A 25,809-nucleotide genomic window follows, 5' to 3' on the forward strand; every position below is an offset into this window, starting at 1 on the left:
ACCATTCTACATGCGGTTCACAATTACAAACCAGTCCCAAATTGAAAAAAATTTTATCGGTGAACTGAACCTGAGGAATCTAATTATGTTTGTTCTACTGCATTTATTTTCACATCACTATATTTTCGCACTCATCAGAGCTGCGAAATTGAGTTGCAGCGAAATTTTACTCTGTATGCTACTCACTAAACTAAATACTAGCGAAATATAAGTGTTCTAAGGTATCATATTTCTGTTTGAGTCAATTTAGTCATGAAACATTCGTATTCAACTCGTGTGAGAAAATATTTTGGCAAAACTGTTGATTCTACTCTGATTTGGCCAGTAGAGTTTGGTATGAAAGAAATAATCTTCACTCTTTCAAGATCAGTGTCCATTTGCACATCCGCTCGAAGCTACGATTAGAAATTAGGATGAGATTAAAGATTAGGATGAGATTAGAGATTAGGGTGAGATTAGAGATTGGGAATGGTCATTGCATCTTATAGGATTGAAACCGAGCACACTACCACCTGCGTTAATCACCCACCTCTGATTAGTGTAGAATAATTATACACATACTTATTCTACGTGCTTTATCAACACTTGTTGTGCTCTCCGACAGTTAACTAGACTGCCAGGGCATGAATATAATATAAAAGCAATAAAAATAATGTTATTAAATATTTAAATTTAAATAAAGTGTTCATGAGAAGATTCCGAAAAGCAAAAATCGGTTCCATCTCGTAAACAGAGTCCACTGTGACAACTCTCTTCAACCTCCTTCCAGAGAAGGTTGCTGGTCGAACTCACTGTTTCCTGTTTGCAATTTATGCATTCGCAGTAGACATCTTGCATTTATTCATTAATTTATTCTCACAAAATACCACTTTTTATATTCGCAGTCATAAATAATAGCTTTGACATCATACAAGTGTATGTATATGTATTCAACGTATATATATATTTATATATATATCCACATTACATTCTATATATGTATTGTAATGTATATAATTAGTAAGCATGCATAGTAACTGTTATATAACGTATGTTAAAAGAAATGTGTAATTACTCATTTGGGTTTATGGTCAGAAGTAATTATAGCTAACCTGCCTTCCTCCCCTCTTTCCTCTCCTCCCTCCAAACATTTACATATTGTCAGCATCCTTCAATGTTGACGTGTTAACGTAGATGTTAATTTTTGCAGGATTGTTAACGTCATCAGCATTTTTTAACAGAGGTGAATTATCATAGTCGCTCATTGAGGTATTTTCGTCAGCATCGCTCATTGTTAGTGGGTTACTATCATAGATGCTTGTCGCAGCATTACCATCAAGATCTGCCATCGCTGTACTTTTATGGATGTCCTTTGCTGCAGTATCATCAGGCTTGTTAGATGTTGTTTTATCTTTTTCACGCTCCAAGTCGAGTGTTTTCATAAAGCCATCTGCTGGTGTATACTCTACGGGAGACTCCACATCAGAAGCTGATGTCCTGTCAGCATAGCTGTTCAGGCGCTCAGCATATCCAGCAGGTGCATCCTTGTGATAGACCACTGCTTCCCCAGATGCCGACTTGTTTTTGATGAGGACGGAGAGTCGGTTGACTATTTTTGCAGGAATATAATTATTAACAAACTTTCTTTTCTTTGTTGATGGCAGCACTTCCACGTACGAGTCATCATCAGAGGCTGCATCTGGTCCAGCATATTCATCGTCCGGATTGCTCAAAATCTTATCTAAATAGTCATCTGGAATGTTCTTTGTAACTCTGCGTTCACGGTCGAATGCCGGAGTCTCTGTTGCCCTATCATTAGAGACTGGTTCTCCTTTTAAGAGTTTGTCCAACCGAGCTGACATGTCAGGAAATGATGGTCGGTTTTCCGGTTCAGCATCCCAACACTCACGCATCATCTCATATCTGTAAGCCAATATTAGTGTTTATATGACCATGTTATACGTAGCGGTAACATCGTATTTAAAGTTCAACAAGGGTATTTACTCGGAGGAAAGTATAAGACGTCGCAAAAGTCCAGCTCACATATTTTGCATTTCCTGTTTGTTTATTTTTGCATATGGCTATTCCTTGCGCTATAACAACATCTCATGCACTGCTCAGAACTTGCTCAGAACTTGCTGCAACTGCGCTGCCAAATGATTGTGCTAGGTTAAAAGCCTATGCTGCCGTGTATAATTAAAGTCTACGCTGCCGTGTGTAATTAAAGTCCACACTACCGTGTGTAATTAAAGTCCACACTACCGTGTGTAATTAAAGTCTACGCTGCCGTGTGTAATTAAAGTCCATACTGTCGTGTGTAATTAAAGGCTACTCTGCCGAGTGTAATTCAAGTCTACGCTGCCGTGTGTAATTCAAGTCTACGCTGCCGTGTGTAATTAAAGTCTATGCTGCCATGCGTAATTCAAGTCTACGCTGTCGTGTGTAGTTTATGTCTGTTCTGCCGTGTGTAATTAAAGTCTGCGCTGCCGTGTGTAATTAAAGATTTCCTTGTTGGCTCATGTTCCTTCAAAATTGCTAGAGCTGTCCATTGTAAACATACATAAAGGTGCATACGCGTGCAAGCACAGCTTTATAGGCAGTCTTTTTTATAAGCTTTTTTTATACTCATATAAGTGTTTCTTATCCACTTAACCTCCCTATCAGTTTACCAGGAGTTGTCCACAATCAATCAACTAAAAACACAATTATAAGCTTCAATTTATTCAGCGTGTAATGTCAATGTTTGCTCTGGTCGCTCCCCCTTTTTCACTAACTTACATGATCGAGGGACAGATGTCTGGTTTTTCAATCCTTTTTCCCGAAGCGATATACTCTGAGATGTGATAGTTGTTTATTCCTGGATATGGTATGCCACCACGAGTGAGCAACTCCCACAGTGTAATACCGTAGGCCCACTAAAATAAATAATGGTAATAATACACCTAGCGATATATCATCAACTGAATATTTTTATATGGTGAAAAATGTAAGCGATTATTTGTTTTGACATACAATGTAATTTCTAAAATACCATGTTGGAAGATTTTTGAAACGTGGTTTTGTAACAACAAAAACTTGAGTATATATACTGTATGTACTCAGTTCTCCTTCCGTGGAATATTGTTAAACAGTTCTCCAGACCTTCCTGTTTTAAGACACTAGTGTGAGTAGTAGTCAAGGTTTAGAATCAATGTAGGACGTTGGTGTAAAAGACGACAAAATCTTTTGGACCATATTTTTATTTTATAAATTGTAGTATTTATGGCGAGGAAGAAAAGGAAAATGGTTTTAAAAGCCAGAGTCAAGGAAAAGTAGAGAGGTTACATTATGGTGAAATTTATAGCCAATCTATTTCAGCATAGATGACATTTAGATAGCCTATTGTTAAACCGATGCAGTCATGTTCTGATACAAGATTCCAAAAAATTTTGATGGGAGATATTGGGAAAAAATGTCCGCAGTGTTTTTCTCTTCATTGGATGAGGCCAACAGCTTTATAAGAAAAGAGAAGCTGTGAGCAAACGTTCAATGGTCGAGGTACAAAACAGATAAGAAGTTCTCGAAGACTATAACATTTGGTGGTATGTAGGTCAATGTTAGCGCAAAAATTCTTGGTTGTCGTTGGCAATTAACTCTGGATGTGTAGTCAATCATGGGAGTAAATCCTATTCTATACTGTTAAAAAGCCAAGAAAAAAACACCATCATTTCAGTATTAGCCTTGCTTGGCAGCTACTCCTTGAATCATTTACCTGTCTAAATGATTTTACTGTCATCTCATTGGTCGTCATCTATGCCGAAATAGATTGTTTATAAATTTCACCTTACATTATAATTAAACAATGAGTGTAAAAACTCTGAATTATGAGAATGAAAAATATAAATGAATCTTAATTTAAAGTTGATGTAGCTCGTGTTAGACTAATTCCAAATCTCTATCATCGCCTTCACCTTGTATCACTAAGATACATGTACATTTGTTATAGGTGTTATAAGATATCCCCTTGGTGCATCTGTATCGCCAAGGCTAAACCTCGAGTCGCCTGTTTTTAATGTCAAGATGAAGTTGCAATCAGAATCTGTCCTTATTGGTTAGTCATTTCATGTCATATATAATATGGTGTTTTAAATTTAGTTTTCATGTCTTTTTTTAATTTTTATACCACACATTTATTTATGCGCTCTATGTAATTGGTTTTCTGTACTTCGGAGCAAATGAGACAAGTTATCGTCTAGCCTCTGTTCCACAAGGTTGTTCATAAAACAGTTATTTCAAATTCCAAAATGATTGTTTTGCATTACAAATGAAGTGAATATCATCAATCCATTTCTAAACTAAAAAACAATATTATTTTCATCAGCCTGGTAATGTTTTATGTCATTAACTGTAGATTATAAGATCTCTGTTTGTCTAATAAGTGCTATGTTCTGTGAGGGCATAGGCTATCATGGTTTACCACCACTTATCCTTTGTTCCTTTCAACAATGCTTACTCGGTACTCCGTACCTCTGCTCTGATTCAAAGATCAGACAGATTTATTAGGTTCACTGAATTTTCCATAGATTTTCCATTAATGGAGTCGATTACATTAGTTAATGTATCTCCATGCCAATAGCAACTCTATACCAATATACCAAAGCAATACCAAAACTCTACTTCCCTAGATTTATCTGATAAGTAAAAGTGTAACAATAGCATGTTTGTTTCATTCTAAAAAACACAAAATCGAATGATAAGCCGATACATTATACAGAATGATAAGCCGATACATTATACAGAATGATAAGCCGATACATTATACAGAATGATAAGCCGATACATTATACAGAATGATAAGCCGATACATTATACAGAATGATAAGCCGATACATTATACAGAATGATAAGCCGATACATTATACAGAATGATAAGCCGATACATTATACAGAATGATAAGCCGATACATTATACAGAATGATAAGCCGATACATTATACAGAATGATAAGCCGGTACATTATACAGAATGATAAGCCAATACATTATACAGAATGATAAGCCGATACATTTTACAGAATGATAAGCCTATACATTATACAGAATGATAAGCCGATACATTATACAGAATGATAAGCCGATACATTATACAGAATGATAAGCCGATACATTATACAGAATGATAAGCCGATACATTATACAGAATGATAAGCCGGTACATTATACAGAATGATAAGCCGGTACATTATACAGAATGATAAGCCGGTACATTATACAGAATAATAAGCCGATACATTATACAGAATGATAAGCCGATACATTATACAGAATGATAAGCCGGTACATTATACAGAATGATAAGCCGATACATTATACAGAATGATAAGCCAATACATTATACAGAATGATAAGCCGATACATTATATAGAAATGATAAGCCGATACATTATACAGAATGATAAGCCGATACATTATATAGAAATGATAAGCCGATACATTATACAGAATGATAAGCCGATACATTATATAGAATGATAAGCCGATACATTATATAGGATGATAAGCCGATACATTATATAGAATGATAAGCCGATACATTATACAGAATGATAAGCCGATACATTATACAGAATGATAAGCCGATACATTATATAGAATGATAAGCCGATACATTATATAAAATGATAAGCCGATACATTATATAGAATGATAAGCCGATACATTATACAGAATGATAAGCCGATACATTATACAGAATGATAAGCCGATACATTATACAGAATGATAAGCCGATACATTATACAGAATGATAAGCCGATACATTATATAGAATGATAAGCCGATACATTATATAGAATGATAAGCCGATACATTATACAGAATGATAAGCCGATACATTATACAGAATGATAAGCCGATACATTATATAGAATGATAAGCCGATACATTATACAGAACACAAGATATTGTCAGTTTTCTATAAACTAGCAAGAATACATTTTCCTACAACTGATGATATTAAAGTTAAAATAACAGCAACAATTGACACGCTTTCTCATCAGCTTTCCTTGGCTTATCCTTGTCATGTTGGAGTTACAAAATTTTGTTTAAGGCCCGAGATTCTGAAAAATTCGCGAACAACTTTTATTCCAACTTATGACGGTTTTTGGCATGCAAAGTTAATATCAGAATAAACCGCATGTCTACGCTGGAAGGTTGTTGCCAGATTTTTACAAAAAATTTGTTATAGAGTTGGTAGGCATGGACCAAAGGCAATTCCTGTGTCCTTCTGTTACAAATATGCAGTCAAATAATGTGGCTATAATTTGTCTCATACTATTAGTGTGTTGTGAAAGGCTGAACTCACCACATCAGATTTAGAAGTATATTTTCCTTCTGTAAAACACTCTAGTGCCATCCATCTAACAGGCATGGGTTTACTCTGATCCTGGAGTCTATAATATGCTTTCTCATAGATGTCTCTCGACAGTCCAAAGTCAGCAATCTTGACTATGTAGGCTCCGTCTAACCTGCACGAAAGCATGCAACAAGGTTTACTTACTGCTGTTCTTTGTAATAGTAATATGTGTATATGTCCCTATATAAATAATATATATACAGTATTATTATTATGTACAGTATTGTATATACAGTATTATATATACAGTATTATATATACAATATTGTATATACAATATTGTATATACAGTATTATACAGATAGTATTATATATACAGTACTATATATGCAGTAATATATATACAGTATTGTATATAAATTACTACATATACAGTAGTATACATATAGTATTATATAATTATACAGCGCATACATACAGTATCATATAATTATACAGTGTATACGTACAGTATTGTATAATTATACAGTGTATACATACAGTATTATATAATTATACAGTAAATACATACAGTATTATATAATTATACAGTGTATACGTACTGTATTATATAATTATACAGTGCATACATACAGTATTATATAATTATACAGTGTATACATACAGTATTATATAATTATACAGTAAATACATACAGTATTATATAATTATACAGTGTATACGTACAGTATTATATAGTTATACAGTGCATACATACAGTATTATATAATTATACAGTGTATACGTACAGTATTATATAATTATACAGTAAATACATACAGTATTATATAATTATACAGTGCATACGTGCAGTATTATATAATTATACAGTAAATACATACAGTGTTATATAATTATACAGTGTATACGTACAGTATTACATAATTATACAGTGCATACATACAGTATTATATAATTATACAGTGTATACGTACAGTATTACATAATTATACAGTGCATACATACAGTATTATATAATTATACAGTGTATACGTAGAGTATATAATTATACAGTGTATACGTACAGTATATAATTATACAGTGTATACGTACTATTAGTGCTGAAATAAATAGTTGTTTAAAAGTGGAATCCTTAAGTAAAGTTAATAGGGAGTGTCCATATGACTCTATAAATAGTTTAAAGAATAGTTTGTAGTTAACTGTTAGCTACTTTCAGTTACAAGGAAGTGGCCTATCCTCTCATCAGGCTGTTGAAGTTCTGCCTGATGAAAGAAAAGACAACATCTATGAAACTGGATTTATAAAGCTACTTATAGTAGCAGAAAGTTGACTACAAAGTATTCTTTGAACTATGTATATATAGTACATACATGTAAATACACACACACCTCTATATATGTATACATCTATATATATATACATCTACACATATCTTATGTGTATCTACATGTGTATATACACGCACATATATATATGCGGATATATATACATTGGTATGTGTGTATGTATATGCATGTATGTATATGCGTATATGTCTATGTGTAGGCGGGTATGTATATGTGTGTATATATACACACATATACAAACATGCACAAATGTATACATAAAATGTATGAATACAATTGTGTATGTATATGCGTGTATATAAGAGCATGTATATATACACTTCGATACACATATACAGTATACACATATCCATGTACATTCACATTTATACATGCATGTATAGATACATGTGTATATACTTATCTATACATATGCATATATATGCATGGGTATATACATGAGCATATATATATGAATTTATTTAAAAAGGCGTTCACTTGTACATATATACATGTACACATGCGCGCACATCTGTATAAATATTTTTCGAATATGTGGATCTGTGTGTCATTCCGGCTATAGCTATAGCGCACGCTGATTATTTCACCAATGCGGCCACACGTTACGATGCCACTGTTAAGAAACATTTTTGTAAGGTTCAATTTCTATATCTGGGGTCAAGGCCAATTCTTTTCGGACAGTTATGTGTTCGTGGGAAGAGCCTCGACACTATCTCTCCGTTCAGTCAGACAAAAACAGTAGGCCTACGATATCTCATTTTTACATTTGTACCAGTATTGAGCGGTACCAGTATCGTCGTATTCAAAGTTTTGATGGATAACTTCTGGTGGAACAGGAACCTTTTTTATACACACACACTTCTAAGCAAGAATTGTTATTGTTAATTCTACACATTCAGGATTTTCACTTTGTTTTCGCAGTTCGTATTAATTGTATCATTACCGAATAATCTTTTATTGTAATCGTAGCAAAACCGACTTAATTTAGCTATTACTTGCTAATTATTTAACATTTACATCTAAACATTTTTATAGTCATTTTATTTAATTTAATGTATTTGACCTGCACGAAACATCTTCCTCAAGATATGAAGTTTAAAAGTTGTTTGATAAAGTTTGAAAACCTTTATAGTTGTGATTTTCTCTCTCAATTTATTTCAGTTAAACAAAACACTTTTCTCATGACTTGTAGTTTGAGAGTTAGAATGGCAAATGTTGTTATGTTAAATACAAACCAATTTTCTGACCAAACCAAAAAGTTTTCTATTACTCGGGAAACGCCGGGTAGCACAGCTAGTACATATATATTATATATCTTATATCTATATATATATATTTCTCAAAGTCCGTATATCTGTCTGTTGGAAATCCGGCTATAGCTATTATTAGAATAGCTGAGCTGGACAACAATGCAGACAACAATGCAGAACGGTAAGCCTAACCTTATTAACTAGCTTAGTGGAGTTTTCCATTGGCAATATGCCAGGCTACTAGCTTGAAAGGTAGAGTTGTTTGACAAAGTTTTAAAACCTTTACAGTTGTTTTATTTTTCTCTTAATTTATTTCAACTACACGACACACTTCTCTCATGATATGTACTTTGAAAGTTATAATGGCAAATGATATTATATGTTAAATACAAATCAATTTTCTGTCCAAAGACTCTTCTATTACACGGGCAACGCCTGGTGGCACAGCTAGTTGGTATATATATATTGGTATATATGTTGATACATATATTGGTATATATATATATATATATATATATATATATATATATATATCATACTTTGATAACCAAGGGAATGTGTCTGTCATAAAATCATGAAGTGAGAAGTGGGATGACATGTAATGTGACACAGGATACATCTACAGAGATCTTGAGATTGCAGTGCATCTCTGTTTTCCTAGTTTTGTAATAAGCGTTAGAAAATCATAGTCAAGCTGAAATTTCCCTGTTTGTATGATCATGATAATGGTTTGGGGGATAAATAAAGAAGATGCCATAATGCATATTTACATGCAGTTTCTTGCAGCCAAGTCCCGATGCACAAACTTCTCTCTGGCTAAGTATGCCATTCCATTAGCTATTTGAAAAGCAAAGTGTAGAAGGTCAGCCAGCAGCAGTTCCTGAAAATACGTAATTGGATCAGATCCTGCGAATCAAGGAAGGATGACATTCAAACCTTAGGCCTAACTCGAGCACTAAAACCTGGTTCACACTATCACAGTATGTCTATGTTACTGTTACTATAGCAGTATGTTCATGTTACTATAGCAGTATGTCCATGTTACTATTGCAGTATGTCCTTGTTACTATCACAGTATGTCCTGGTTACTATCACAGTATGTCCATGTTACTACTGCAGTATGTCCACGTTACTATCACAGTGTGTCCATGTTACTATCACAGTATGTCCATGTTACTACTGCAGTATGTCCATGTTACTATCGCAGTATGTCCTTGTTACTACCGCAGTATGTCCATGTTACTACTGGTGTATGTCCATGTTACTATAGCAGTATGTCCATGTTACTACCGCAGTATGTCCATGTTATTACCGCAGTATGTCCATGTTACTACCGCAGTATGTCCATGTTACTATAGCAGTATGTCCATGTTACTACCGCAGTATGTCCATGTTATTACCGCAGTATGTCCATGTTACTACTGGTGTATGTCCATGTTACTATAGCAGTATGTCCATGTTACTACCGCAGTATGTCCATGTTATTACCGCAGTATGTCCATGTTACTACCGCAGTATGTCCATGTTATTACCGCAGTATGCCCATGTTATTACTGCAGTATGTCCATGTTACTACCGCAGTATGTCCTTGTTACTACCGCAATACTTCGGTGATCGTCTCTGATAACAATGCTCACATCATAGACCTATTAACTGTATGTATAGTTAATAGGTCTATGGCTCACACTATCACAAACCCAACTGGGTTTAAATCAGCGGATAGTCTTTGGTGTAGCATTCTCATTATACAACACGGTACTGGAAACAACAAAATACTAGTCCCGCAGCAACTGTCATGAAAGATATTTTAGGCCGAGCAATCCGTGATGGCCAATTGCATTGCCAGAGCTGCGCATTGCACAGACTGTTGCGGATACTCGGCGATCTATTAGGAAAGTTTGACAGCGGCCATATTTCCCAACGTATCCGCGTCGCCTCGACGATACCACCGGTTGACGATACAGTGTTAACCAGCCTTCACAGTAAGACTGGCCAACAGTCTGGTGAAAAGGAAAATCTGAAAGCCTTTGACAGCAGCAGAGACTGCGTTTTGGCATGAACTCTGAAGAGACACAGGTGAGAGTTGCTACAGCCCAAACTGCTCGAAACTGCCCAAACTGTTGAAACATAAACGGACTAAAGATTCACAGTCGCGTCAAAATGATAAAGGCTACAAGTTTCTACATTTTTTTTATTCTAAAACTTATCTCCAAAAGTCAGCTATTTAATCATGACAAAGTGGCAGCCAGAATTGTCAAGACTTCCTTATATGTGCGAATTTGCTAGCGTCAACCTAAGTGTCGAACCAAAGAACTTGCTCGATATCACTCAAGTAATGTATAAGCTAGCTGTAACCTTTTTTCAACATGCAGAGCTGAAGTGTTTCAGAAAGGTTAGTACGCAGCTTGGAACTTGAAGCTGCTTTGTTGACACACACCTGTTGTAAACAACTAGGTAAGTTTGTTGGAGGAGAATGGAAGGACGCAGTAGTACAGTGTTGTACTTGTTTTGAAGGAGGTTCTATTGCCACCGGACTCAGAAATGTCAAGCCAAGATCACAGAGCCATTGTTTGTGCCTCTGCTTGGGGTAAACTAAGCAGACATCATACTCTGCCTTGAAGGGATCGCTCACAGATTGGCGATAGCATAAAGCCTATGTGTTCCTGTTCAAGATAGCTAGTCGGTTTATTGTTGGTGAAAGAGGCAACTTATGACCTGATGCCCATCCTGCCAACACCGTCAGTAAGGATTCAAACCTAATAACTGTCGACGAGTTGGGTGCTTCGGACCACCAGGTCTTGGCTGATCACTTTATGTTTTCATAAGTATAGCTATTTCTCAAAATTTAGACAAAATAATTTATGGTTGAAACTACACTCAGCTGGTAATCGGGTAGAATATTGACTAGCTGGTTATTTTAAAAGTTGACCAAACTTCAGGTAGAACTGGCTCAATTCACCAATCATCGTACCGCTGCAATAACCAATCAATGTACCGCTGCAATAACCAGTCATTGTACCACTGCAATAACCAATCATTGTACCACTCCAATAACCAGTCATTGTACCACTCCAATAACCAATCGTTGTACCGCTGCTATAACCAATCATTGAACCGCTGCAATAACCAGTCATTGTACCGCTGCAATAACCAATCATTGTACCGCTGCAATAACCAGTCATTGTACCACTGCAATAACCAATCGTTGTACCGCTGCTATAACCAATCATTGTACCGCTGCTATAACCAGTCATTTTACCGCTGCAATAACCAATCATTGTACCACTGCAATAACCAATCATTGTACCACTGCAATAACCGATTGTTGTACCGCTGCAATAACAATCCAAGCACCTTAAGGGCATTTCCTTTTTCTTATAAGCAATAAGAATTAATGTATGTGGGCCTTTGATATCAATTGTGAGTGGATCAATCTTCTGCCGTTTTCAATCAGTTGTCGTATCGATGGAGCAAATTTTCTGTCACAAAATTTGACCAAAAGCTGATAACATATTATTGGTTTGTGTACACGCAGGCTTACATGTAATTTTGGTAGGATCAGTGTTACATTACTGTTACAAAAGAAATTTGTTAAAACTGCTGGGTGGTTCAAGCCAACCCAAGCAATTCGATCTTTTAAACTTCTGATTGCTATATGTCTCAAAACCGTTTCTTTTTATTATGTTGACAACTGACTCTTTGAGATAGCGCAAGGCAGCAGGAAAACTATCAGTAAGCAAATTCAAATAATGACAATAACTTTTGTGGTTTGTGGTAAAACAAATAAACGGCTCTGAAGAGAGGATAGCTCCAGTTAATTAGCATGACTTTTCCTTATTTCTTTGGCATTATCTCTTTATCAGACAATCAGATGTTATCAGTACCAAAACATCACTGCTAAAATCATCAGAGCTATACGTATGTAAATACTTCATACCACTTCTTCAGTCTTGATGAATGTAGCCAGGTCTGCGTGCTCCATATAAGGAAGGACAACTAAAGGTCGCTCTCCTTCCTCCATCACCACTCCAATAAGTGAGAGTACGTTTTCATGTTTAAAGTTTATCATGAGAGTTCCCTCTGTTAGGAAACTTTCCAAGTCGTCCAAGGTCATCTCTTTGTCATCTACAGAACATTAGCCAAAGTTTTTTATTTTCTTCCTGACCACGCTGTTACATGAGTTACACCTCAATTTTACCCCTGTCATATTATATGTTAGCAAGTGCTTTAACACTTTGAAGCGTAGTGTTTTATATATAAGCAGGTCAGCAGCTGATCCTAAACAATATTAACAACTTGTCGTTGACTGTGAAAGCACTTACAATAATAGCTACATCGTTGTGAACTGAATATCATTTTGAAGATGCAAACTTGGAAAACTCTATGAAAAACACAGAAATCAAATAACGTAGGCCTACATAGTTTTTTAAAATCGTTCAAAGAAGTGATATTTTAGAGGTAACTGACAAAACATAACAGTTGCAGTACACCGAGTCTTATAGAGTGTCTATATTTTATATATAGAGAATCAAATATTTTTAGTGTGAAGCTCTTGTTGCCAAAGAGAAGACACTCTGTAGTGTCTATTCAGCTCCTTTCATTCTGGGAATCTCAATCAGTGTCTCATTAGAAACTAGTGTTTGGTCAGCAGCAAGTATTTCATTTCTCCATCGACTAGAAGTATCCTCCCCATCGACTAGAAGTATCCTCAGTATTTCCCCATCGACTAGAAGTATCCTCGGTATTTCTCTATCGACTAGAAGTATCCTCGGTATTTCCCCATCGACTAGAAGTATCCTCAGTATTTCCCCATCGACTACAAGTATCCTCGGTATTTCCCCATCGACTAGAAGTATCCTCGGTATTTCCCCAGCGACTAGAAGTATCCGCGGTATTTCACCATCGACTAGAAGTATCCTCGGTATTTCCCCATCGACTAGAAGTATCCTCGGTATTTCCCATCGACTAGAAGTATCCTCGGTATTTCCCCATCGACTAGAAGTATCCTCAGTATTTCCCCATCGACTAGAAGTATCCTCGGTACTTCAGTAATATTTAAAGGTTGACTTGCAACAAAATTCACATTACAGCTATTTGATATGAAAAGATTCACTATGTCTTACTCTGTTGTGTTGTAGGTGCAAAATATGGGAAAATGTGATTACAAGCTCTTAAATGCTCAAAAACGAACAGAAAACCGCAGTCACACGAAACCGCTGTAGTTTGGATTCTCTTTCCAAAACGGCTCAAATGTGACGTAGCTGTGAGAGATGGTTTCTGTTTACACTTTCATGCAACCTTATTCGTCAAAATATTTTCACAAATATACTTCACGCATTCAATAAAACCATGTCTATTGTTCTTATGCGTCCGTTTTATCGTCATCGTAATGCTGTCACTTTTAGCAGTGATATCTTATAACTTACCATAAAAATTCATTTAATTTTTTAGCCTTAGCTTGAAGGAGTACATATCATTGTCTGATAATCATGACGAGCCTGTTGGTCACTTGTGATTATCGAAAAGTGCTGCAGAAATTATTTCTAAAGTATTGGGTCACATGATCAGATTACGACTCGCCAAATAGACCAAACCGAAACAAAACTGAAAAGTAGCGAGCATCTATATTTGATACGGGGTCTTCGGTAAAACCCGAAGTGTTTGTCATAAACTAGTGCTAAGATAAGTTTTATATTGAGCTTTTATTGGCCTTTCAATTCATGTGAGAACATCATGTGACAAGACAATAACCCATTTTCATGGCTACGCCATCGAAATAAAGAGATTCCAATCTACGGCGGCTTTTCGTTTTTGAGCTTTTAAGAGCTTGTAATCACATTTCCACATATTTGGCACCTATAACACAACAGAGTAAGACATGGTGAATCTTTTGATACCAAATAACAGTAATGTGAATTTTATTGCAAGTCAACCTTTAAGGAGCTAATAGTCTAACTGAATTGAAGCTTTAGGTTTATATTGAAACATACTTCATACAAGCGGAGCAACATTTCATAATCCTACATGCATGATCCCACGTAAACTAGAAGTTTGGAAAAGCATTGCAATATTGTGCAGCCGAGTTCACTCGGGTGGAATATCTGGTAAGAAAACAACTCGTAGACTATCCCATGTCAAGGCTTCCAATTGTTAATTCTTCCACTGCCGTGTGCCGATCTATACAAGTACAGACCGTCAGCCAATGAATCACTTAATCAATAGGGTTGCGCTTTTCTTTTTATTACGCGTTAGCTAGACCAATTAACTTTTGTCTCTAACGAAACAACCTTGTTGTCAATCATGTGCAATTAATCGAAAGCCTTTTTGCTAAGCAATTCCATTTTTACTCATTTTTCAAAATGTGTAAACCAGATCGCTACCACCATCGCAAAAAGAAATTCACTACATTTGTTCAATGCAAAGAGGCGTCAGAAATTTTGCAAGAGAAGTATTTGGATGATTCATGTTGAGCTTATCTTGTAAAAAACTTTGTTCTGAATAAGATACGCTTCACAGTAAAAACGATATCTGTATGGATTCTCGAGATATTGCATAAATATGAGAGGACCTCAAATTTTTGAAAATCTGTTCAAATTAATTTGGTCAGAATAGCGAATTTAGCGCAGTAGTGAACAAGTTCAGAAACTTGCAAATCCCTGAACGAACCAGTCACTGAACAATTCTTAAAAGCTGTAAGCCAATAATAAATTTTTGCTGAGCCCCATGAGTGACATAGAGTTGTTCTTATTGTGGAGGCCTGGCAATGCGTGTGGATATACACTAGCATGTTATTTATTTCAATAACATTTTTGGCTATGGGAAATCTTGTCTTTCGACCTTGATTATGAAAGAGAACTGCCACGTCATGATTGACAAAATTATCTCATACACTTGTGCATAACAAAGTACACTCTAATTTTGTCAAATGAAGTGGCCCGCAATAAGCACACCCATCCTGACACATAGCAGATAGTTGGGGGTCTTAAGAGTACGCCAGAAAGGTTTTCTTCCCATATGGCACCCTCAGTGGTGCGTTTCAATCTAGCTGGCCCCAAAGGGTCAATGTAACAATGGCACTTATTCCTAGACTAGCTCAAGTCTACATGTCTGGCATCTTCAGGAATAAGAAACTCTTATACTTTCAAAATGAGCTTTGATGTTTTATGAAGATGATATTATCCACTAATTATAGCTCTTTAACTCCGAAATATTCTGCTTGTGGTCGATTAGTTGGATTGTCGATGTGTTCATTATATCATTATAATCATGTCACTCTAAACCTTTGGTAAACTCTCTCTGATTTGAACAAGAAAAGGGCATAAAATATGGGAAATACTGAAATGATAATCTTTAACAGTGGAAAATATGTCTGTCTGTATATCTGTCCGGAGCCATGCTTAAACAAAGGATTCCTTTTTAACAGGATTCAAACTCGTGACTTTTGGCTTGATGGGCCAACACTCTAATAACTGCCAATCGAACGTCATGCCTTATCTTGAAATAATTGTATGTGTAGTTATTACCTCTGACGATCACTAACATCGCTTAGGGCTGCCAGCGCACTAGCAATATTGTGGAGGGCTGAGATTGTATACCGATTGTTTACACTTATATTCTTATTAGCACTTGCCTGACTATCGAATTGCCTGAACTTCCTCTCCTATTATGTAATCTTATATTTATCCTACGTGTGCAATCTTATTATAACCAGTGCATTTCTTTGTGATGTAAGTAGACTGGTGGGCGGATTTTAGACCGTTATATAAGCCAGTGCACGAGTTGCACCGGCGTGCTTGATACCACTAGACTTCGTGTATACATGTTCTTAGTTGAAGATGTGGTTGCGTCAAAAAATTCGATTTAATGAAATTAAGACCCATAAAAGGCTAAAACATCAGCTACAATTTGATGCCATTTTTGTCTTTGTAGACCAACTCTGTCCAGAGATATATGCGTTTGAATGAGGCCCTCTTTTAAAAAGCTCACGTTCCAGCGGGTGCTTCTTTCGTGAGGTCACAAGCAATACATCTGAAAAGAAACCACAAGCGATAAATATGAGGTCGCTTCCTCATACTATCATCAGTGCGAAATTTTTATATAGGCCGTAATAAATGTTATCACTCGTAAAACGCGTTGTCTGTGATCTCAAATTTAGGGATTTTACTTTATTATTAAATCGCATGGACATTGATATTTACTTAATTAATTAACATCGTTACTTTAATGAATTACTCGATCGACACGTTTTATTGGCGAACAATATAATTGTAAAAATTGCCGTGAAGTTACTGCGAAGGTGACTCCGAGTTTTCTTGGCATCAGGTAGTTAAAGTTCTACGAAGGAATATAGGAGAATGGAGGTAAATTTATCTTTTACCTGGAGTCTCCTATAGAGTTTCCTGTTGAGTTTACATTCAGATTATATTTCCCTGTTTGAGGCTAAAATTTAATTTCCTGCGCGTGCGAGATACGCATGTACAGTGAGTTCTTGACGGCTTCTTTTTAATCTTTAGCATCTAGCAATACAATGGCTTAGATTGATGAATATACTAAAGGTAATATTTTAGTACTCATTAATACATGTACTAATTAATAAAATTACAACTTTTTGCTATCACTGATCATCGTTTTATATTTTTTATCAGTTCACCTAGCTACATTTGCTTCAAATTTTCTGTGGCAGTTTTATCTAGTAAATTAGATTTATGATTTGGCTTTAGATGTTCACTTTTCACTTGTAAAAAGTGAAAAAAAATCGATTGATCAATGCAAATCTTTAACTTCCAGAACCAAAGCTTCAAATCGTTGGCTTGGCGTACTTGTACCTTTGTTAAAAATTTATTCGTTTTTAAAATTACTCGCAATCCATCAAACTCCCAATTTGAAAGCTTTCAGTAGATACGCTTTAGAATGACATATCTATGAATGACATATATTTATTGCATTTGTTTTACTGATTACAGGATGTTTATGTCATCCCACCAGCCGAAGCAGCTTTGTCAGTGTGGAAACTGCCATAAAGGGGAAAGAGAGGCTTGAATGTGTGCTGCATAAACCATGTTTTGTTTGAGTTTGCTGCAGTAGATGAATTTGTCTTATTGTATCAGCTAAAACTATGTGAGTGGCCACGACTTGATGAATATTTTTAATAAAGGCTTTATGCCGAGATGAAAATCTTTTTGCTTGTAAAAATTATATAATAAAATTATATTGTTGAAGATAATGCAAAACATGATTTGCAGAATATTGTAGTGAATTGGATACGGTATATGGATGTCCGCAGAACTGGAGAATGTGAGTTCAAATCCAGTTTGCAACAGACTTCTCATCCTTAAAACTCTATCCCTATGTATATTCTTTTCAAAGAGCCAGCTTGCTTATTTTACTTACGGTAGTAAGAAACTAGTTTTCGGTGTGGGCAATGATATACAGCCCGCCCTAAGGATAGGCGACGGACATAATGTGGGTGGGGCTTTTGGGAGGCTGTATATCGTTAGTGTGGGTAGCGGCGGAACTGTGCTGATACAAATACCTTATTCTACATAGTTTGCTTGACAGAATTACCGTAGACCGGTAGAATTAGTAGTCGGTACTCAAATGTTTACACAGCATTTGAAGAAAGTGAGTAAGACAAATTTTCAATTTTCGTTATTTGAGGCCTTTGAAACATTCATAATAATGAATCTGTAGCGAGGTTTAAAATTTTATTCTAACCAACACGAGCAAATACAAAATAAAATATATGCCAATAGAGTCGCGTAGGACTAGACTTTTATCGCAAATAGCCGATGTGAATACGAGATATATTGACAGATAAATCACGCATGACATCATTTTGGGCAAGTCTGGGCATGTTTTTTGGCCTGAGCGTTTTTACCGCGATCAGATTTTTTCGGTTTTAATCTTCAAATATCTTGGCAATGAGATCCCCTAACACTACAAACAACATATCAACTGATAGAGAAAAAAATGCTTTCTTTTATATTCAACTCAAATTTGACGCAACCACATCTTTAACGAAATAAAACTTTTAAACTCACAGAACTGCTTATATTAACGCTTGCCTGGTTGGCTCAACAGTTGCAGAAGCAGGCTCATTATAAGCATCAGACGGAACTGCCAGGGTGGCTCTATAGGGCTAGGGATTGATCCACAGTTTTATCTAGATTTGATCAGGTATGCCATGGCATAAGAAATCAAGTCCTAGAGTGAACTGCTAGTGGGTCTAGACTAGACTGATATAGGGACCTAGAGGGCAGGATTGGTTTCAGAGTAAGCCTGACGACCAGGTACTTATCGTGAACTGACTTGACCACCCTCGGGCGCGTCAAGCAGGCCTCAGATAAGGCAGACCAGGAATTCAGGTTACGTCCCCCTCTTGTTAGTGAAGTAAAGCTGACTCAGCTACCGGAGTCAGATCCTTTACAATATTAATATTGAACAATGCTGCCACTAAACCTGCCATGCTAAATGTAGTTTGTTGAGTTTTGCCTATATTTCAACGGACGAATGTAAATGGTATCTTCGTGTTGATTGACGGACCATCTCATAGAAAAATTTTAATCGGCTAAAATTTTTCTAGAATGTACTACTACTGCTACAATCAGGACGTTTGTGATACAGTTAGTAGGTTTTTGCCATATAACTATTACCTTTTATTGACTTGACTGCTACGGTTTTGAGATTTCCTGCAGATGTGACGAATTGACCTTTGAGTACGAGCCCAAAATTCCCTTTGCCCAGCTGCTTGCCCAGTCTCAGCCTCTCAGGGGCGAGTCTGCATTGGTCGACTACCGCTTGTATATTTGGGTCCAACTTGCTTGATGGAAAACTGATCTCTTCTCTGCCTCTCATTTGCTTAGGTGTGGAATCTGGTGCGTCTTTGAAAATAATAACAGTCATCATAGCCAATTAATGCTTGGTTTTAATAGTTGCATCTAAACTGGTAAACTTGGAAACTCGAATGAACATGTTCATGTAATACGGTCTATCACATGGTTCATATACCAGTTTTAATTTTTAAGTCTTTGATGTTTTTCAAGTTATCTAAAACCATGCATGTACATTTGTACGGAATTCAAATGGCCTAAAAAATGATTATATGTAAAAGACAACTGCACCACTTGGTATTAAAAAATTATTTCACCTAAAGTATAGTCCAATGAAATTTTGTATGTATATTTAAAGAATGGTAGCGAGTAATAATGAACAATAGCGTTTTACAAAGGACAGCTGTGTAATATTACCTCATGAAGATAATATCCGAATAATGTATCTGAACTTCAGCAATCATATATTGTAGTTGAGATAAAAAAGATTGAGTTGGCCAGAACAGGTAATCAGATTAATGATCTATTAAAATAATAAAACAAGAATATTGTCTCTAAAACAGCTGCTGGAATTGTGGAATATGACTTGTGAACCAATAACAGTGTCTGAAATTCTGGAATAATGCCAAAAACTGACAGCCTTTGTTCATAAAAGAGAAGCCACATCATATAAGCAAAGTGATTTCATTAACAGGATTAAAGAAATTCGTATGCCGCTCCCAAACTCCTAAACTTAACAATTTTGGAGTGGTGGCTAGGACATAGTGAATTGTCTGCTCTTGTTTAGTAATGACTGAGAGAAGGCTGGCTGAGTAATGGCTGAGTAAAAGAGAAGATAATAGAACCAAACATCAACTTATGATCACCTTAGCATGCATTCTCAAACATTATATTATCAGAGGAAATATTTGACCGTGTCTAGCCTAGTTTCCAAAGAACAACGTTTGAAGTTCTCCGGGCGTCTCAGTTGTGCGAGTGGAACTGAAGTGGTTTGTGAAAATACAAAACGCTGGTAATTAACCCAAAGTAACAGTTCAAACTGAACTGTTTGTAAGTTAGTAAATTACAATGTATATGACAACATATATTGCTGTCTAGCCTAGACTTCTGTATTTCCAAGGTAAACTACATTTAAAAATTGTTGTTATTAATTATTACTCAAGTTTTCACGTTTTAGTCTTTTATATTGAATTTTTATCGTATTGATACATTGCATATAGTTTAAATCATTTAGAGTTACCTGCGGTATTCATTAAAAAGTTATTAATAGCATTTGGGTCGTGCACAAGCTACACAAAATACAGTGTATTCTTGTAAGAGCATCTGTTCCGGCACTTAACTATTTCGGCAAAAGAAAAAAGAGTTGGACCAAATTACCTTTTTTATGTCAATATTTGACCACTTAATTTAAAGCGTAATTGTTAATTTTTAGTCTATCATAATATGTTGGGAGACCATTTGACATGCTGCTACCTGATATGTTTAAAAACCATTTGACATGCTGCTATCTGACATGTTTGGAGTCCATTCGGAATGCCACTGCCTATAAAGAAGGGTTTCACATACTGACAATCATTAAGATTATAAATAAACATACTGGATAGCAAGCAGGTCTGAACTCACCTGGCTGTTTGCGAAGTCTATTAGCCGGATAGTACCCTACAGGTCCTGTCAGTATGTACGCATCTCCTTTCATTAAATATTTTTTCACAAGCACTACTATGGCTATTACTATTACTGCAACACCGACTACCGAAAGAGTGCTGATAACTCCTATTTGGAGGGTTTCGTTGTTTTTCCATGGCTTCGGTTTGTAATAAATACTTCCAACAGCGAATTTTGCATTTGCGCCAACTCTCACCTATAAGACACAAGCTAGAGGTTATGGAAATATAAAATAAGTGTAATAATGGAGCAATTATAAAAATAATAAATGGCTGCGCTGACTTTCATTGTTATTATTTACAGGAATTCTGCTGACCTTCGTACATCCGCTACATAAAAGTTGCACTTTTATTATAAAAGTTGGTTTCATATCTGACTTAATGTTTAAAGATTCTCTGCGCGCTGAATCATTAGGGCATGTTGAGGCATTCTTTGAGAAAGTTTTTGACACCTTCTGCGCTGACTCTAGCAATATCTGTCACATGAATTTTTCATGTTTGTTAGCACTTTGACGGATCAACTTGAAGGCTAATCTTGTAAAGGCTGGACAAGTTGTATCCAGATCCTGGACAGTATTAACAGCTTTTATCGACTGTGGCAGCACTTAAGAATAGCAACAGTCCTTCTCAACTTAATACTACTTTAAAGGTTGACTTGCAACAAAATTCACATTACAGTTATTTGGCATCAAAAGATTCACCATGTCTTACTCTGTTGTGTTATAGGTGCCAAATATGTGGAAATGTGATTACAAGCTCTTAAAAGCTCAAAAACGAAAAGCCTCCGTAGATTGGAATCTCTTTATTTATCTGACGTAGTCATTACAGTTTGGTTATTGTCTTGTCACGTGATGTTCTCACGTGAATTGAAAGGCCAATAAAAAGCTCAATATAAACTTATCGTAGCACTAGTTTATGACAAACACTTTGGGTTTTACCGAAGACCCCGTATCAAATATAGATGCTCGCTACTTTACAGTTTTGTTTCGGCTTGATCGAATCGTCAAATCGTCAAATCGTAATCTGATCATATGACCCAATACTTCGCAAATAATTTTTGCAGCACTTTTCGATTATTACAAGTGACCAACAGGCTCGTCATGATTATCAAACAATGATATGTACTCCTTCGAGGTAAGGTTAAAAAATTAAATGAATTTTTACGGTAAGTTATAAGATATCACTGCTAAAAGTGACAGCACTACAATGATGATAAAACAGACGCGTAAGAACAATAGACATGGTTTTATTGAATGCGTGAATTATATTTGTGAAAATATTTCGACGAATAAGGTTGCATGAAAGTGTAAACAGAAACCATTTACCACAACAACCTCACATTTGAGCCGTTTTTGAAAGAGAATCCAAACTACGGCGGTCTCGTGTGGCTGCGATTAACTGTTCGTTTTTTAGCTTTTAAGAGCTTGTAATCACATTCCCACATATTTTGCACCTACAACACAACAGAGTAAGACATGGTGAATCTTTTGATATCAAATAACTGTAATGTGAATTTTGTTGCAAGTCAACCTTTAAAACTCTAAGCTTGTAGAACTCAATGAACAAACAGAAATTCATTATAGTAAATACAGTCAAACATGTATAACTCGCCCACGGATAACTCGAACACATAGTTAATTCAAGCGGTTTCTTTGGTCCGTTCCCACGTAATGATAAATTGCTATAGATAACTCGAACTCAACACTGTTAACTCGAACTGTTTTTTTCCCAACGGCTACCGAAACGATTGTTATCGCTTTAGAAAATCACTTTATTCCAAGCCATAGAGGTAAACCTCAACTTCTCATAATTCATAAGCATCGTTATTACCACCATCGGCAAAATATTTTTGTCAACGACTTTTCTAAAGGTTTGGTGAAATTTGATTTATACCAAACATCCGCTTAGCGGTCGCCCTTCGGAAGCAAGGTAAAATGAGGTAATCTTTGCATAAACTTCAAGAAAAATCGGTAAAATTGATCGTGGGTAAAACGCTCAAAAGAAAAAGATGTCTTTTCTTTTGAGCATTTCAACAATGATCAAGTTTTGCCAATTTTAATCTAAAAACCGTCCTGGCAATAACATCACCTCAAACAACAAACCAATCTCAAGTGATAGAAAAATCTCTATACTTTTTGATAAAAACGTTTTAAACTTTACATTAAAAGCATTTAATTTGAAACAAGCCATTTGTGCTTTTGATTTATATTATAGTTTGTATATGTACATGTATCTGCTAATAAATAAGTAAATACATGGACTTGTGACAGTGCTCTGATAACTTGAACGCTCTGATAATTCGAACACTTATGCTCGGTCCCGTGAAGTTCGAGTTATCCATGTTTGACTGTAGTATTTTTATGGGTTTTAAAGAAAAGATGTTTTAGAAGTAACGGAGAAACATATTAGTTGCCATACATTGAATCTGATAGGGTGTGTATATTTGTTATGTACATTGAGTCTGATAGAGTGTATATTTGTTATGTATACTGAGTCTGATAGAGTGTATATTTGTTATGTACATTGAGTCTGATAGAGTGTATATTTGTTATGTACACTGAGTCTGATAGAGTGTATATTTGTTATGTACACTGAGTCTGATAGAGTGTGTATATTTGTCATGTACACTGAGTCTGATAGTGTGTATATTTGTTATGTACACTGAGTCTGATAAAGTTTGTATATTTGTTATGTACACTGAGTCTGATAGAGTGTGTATATTTGTTATGTACACTGAGTCTGATAGAGTGTGTATATTTGTTATGTACACTGAGACTGATAGTGTGTATATTTGTTATGCATACTGAGTCTGATAGAGTGTGCATATTTGTTATGTACATTGAGTCTGATAGAGTGTATATTTGTTATGTACACTGAATCTGATAGAGTGTATATTTGTTATGTACACTGAGTCTGATAGAGTGTGTATATTTGTTATGTACACTGAGTCTGATAGTGTGTATATTTGTTATGTACACTGAGTCTGATAGAGTCTGTATGTTTGTTATGTACACTGAGTCTGATAGAGTGTATATTTGTTATGTACACTGAGTCTGATAGAGTCTGTATATTTGTTATGTACACTGAGTCTGATCGAGTCTGTATATTTATTATGTACACTGATTCTGATAGACTCTGTATGTTTGTTATGTACACTGAGTCTGATAGAGTGTATATTTGTTATGTACACTGAGTCTGATAGAGTGTGTATTTGTTATGTACACTGAGTTTGATAGAGTGTATATTTGTTATGTACACTGAGTCTGATAGAGTCTGTATACTTGTTATGAATAAAAAACAAACAGTTTTAGCATAAAGTTTTTGTTGCTGAGGAGAAGAAACTTTTTATCTTTGTTTATTTTTTATATTCCTATGTAAACCTGTAAATTCCTACATAAACCTGAAGCGCAAATAAAATGCAACCACTTGGATCAGTGTACTTTGGCGTAGGAAAAGGTGGGAAAACAACTCTGCAAATTATTTGGTCACCCAAAGTGCTTCAGAGAGTTAAGGATGGTTTATTATCCGCTATAGACACTCTAAGTTCATTTGACTGGTAAGTTGTGTCCAAGTTGTGTCCAAGTTGTCCTTTGATGAAGAGCTTATTGGATCACTCGATGTTGGTCGACATAAAGCACTGTTGTAGAATATCAGAGTGATTCGTGGTGCAAAAGACTATCAAAAACTGTGTTTTATGATTGAGTCAGCAATGCTAGTAAACATATAAAAGCAGTAGCCAGTAGCACGATTAATTTTTGCAAAATCACTTGCAAGATATGTTTTCATAAAAAACTTGTTGCAAAAACCAATACTATAAATACTGCTAAAGTAATTTTTTTCACATTTGGTAAAAAATCTCGGTTTTACTTTTAGTCGTAAGACAACCGCCTGAACTTATGGTTAGTCGTAAGACAACCGCCTGAACGTATAGTTAGTAAGACAACTGCCTGAACGTATCTTTAGTCATAAAACAACTGCCTGAACGTATGTTTCAAGCAGTCGTCTTTAGAACTTTAGAGCTACACTTTAAAACAGGCATGGGCAAACTACGGCCCGGGGGCCACATGCGGCCCGTTAAACGTTTTAATCCGGCCCACCGAACTTGAAGAAATTAAAAGAATAAACTTTGTTAAACCATAACTGTCACGAACAACTTTTATCGTATTTACTAGGTAAATCAGACATGCTGATTCTGATTTTGTACTCAAAATAAAGATTTGTCCAGTAAATTTTAGAGTAATGAAGGTTTTTTACAGCGTTTTAATATCGGTCTCGAAAACAACATGATCACCATAACAAGCTCTGCCCATAAATACGTGATGTAACCTAGCTTTTTAGGAACAGAAGTTACGTAGGGATGTTTAGACCGACTTAGAATAATAGAGATGGGTGTTTTAAAATCCATTAG

At 35.7% G+C, this 25,809-nt stretch overlaps 1 protein-coding gene across 1 annotated transcript in view; it reads right to left on the bottom strand.

The window, feature by feature from the left end:
* Positions 1 to 872: 872 nt before the first annotated feature.
* Positions 873 to 25,809, bottom strand: part of LOC137405782 (uncharacterized) — a 66,807-nt gene continuing 41,870 nt past the window's right edge. The window contains exons 16-22 of the mRNA XM_068092180.1: positions 21,361 to 21,598; positions 19,561 to 19,788; positions 12,846 to 13,033; positions 9,679 to 9,788; positions 6,322 to 6,484; positions 2,758 to 2,894; positions 873 to 1,902 (exon numbers count right to left, since the gene is read on the bottom strand). Of these exons, the coding sequence (XP_067948281.1) occupies positions 1,131 to 1,902; positions 2,758 to 2,894; positions 6,322 to 6,484; positions 9,679 to 9,788; positions 12,846 to 13,033; positions 19,561 to 19,788; positions 21,361 to 21,598 (1,836 nt within the window). The 3' untranslated portion in view covers positions 873 to 1,130. The remainder of the gene's footprint in view (positions 1,903 to 2,757; positions 2,895 to 6,321; positions 6,485 to 9,678; positions 9,789 to 12,845; positions 13,034 to 19,560; positions 19,789 to 21,360; positions 21,599 to 25,809) is intronic.

The sequence above is a fragment of the Watersipora subatra genome, chromosome 10 (assembly GCF_963576615.1).
Source record: "Watersipora subatra chromosome 10, tzWatSuba1.1, whole genome shotgun sequence".
In the NCBI taxonomy this organism is placed as follows: Eukaryota; Metazoa; Bryozoa; class Gymnolaemata; order Cheilostomatida; family Watersiporidae; genus Watersipora; species Watersipora subatra.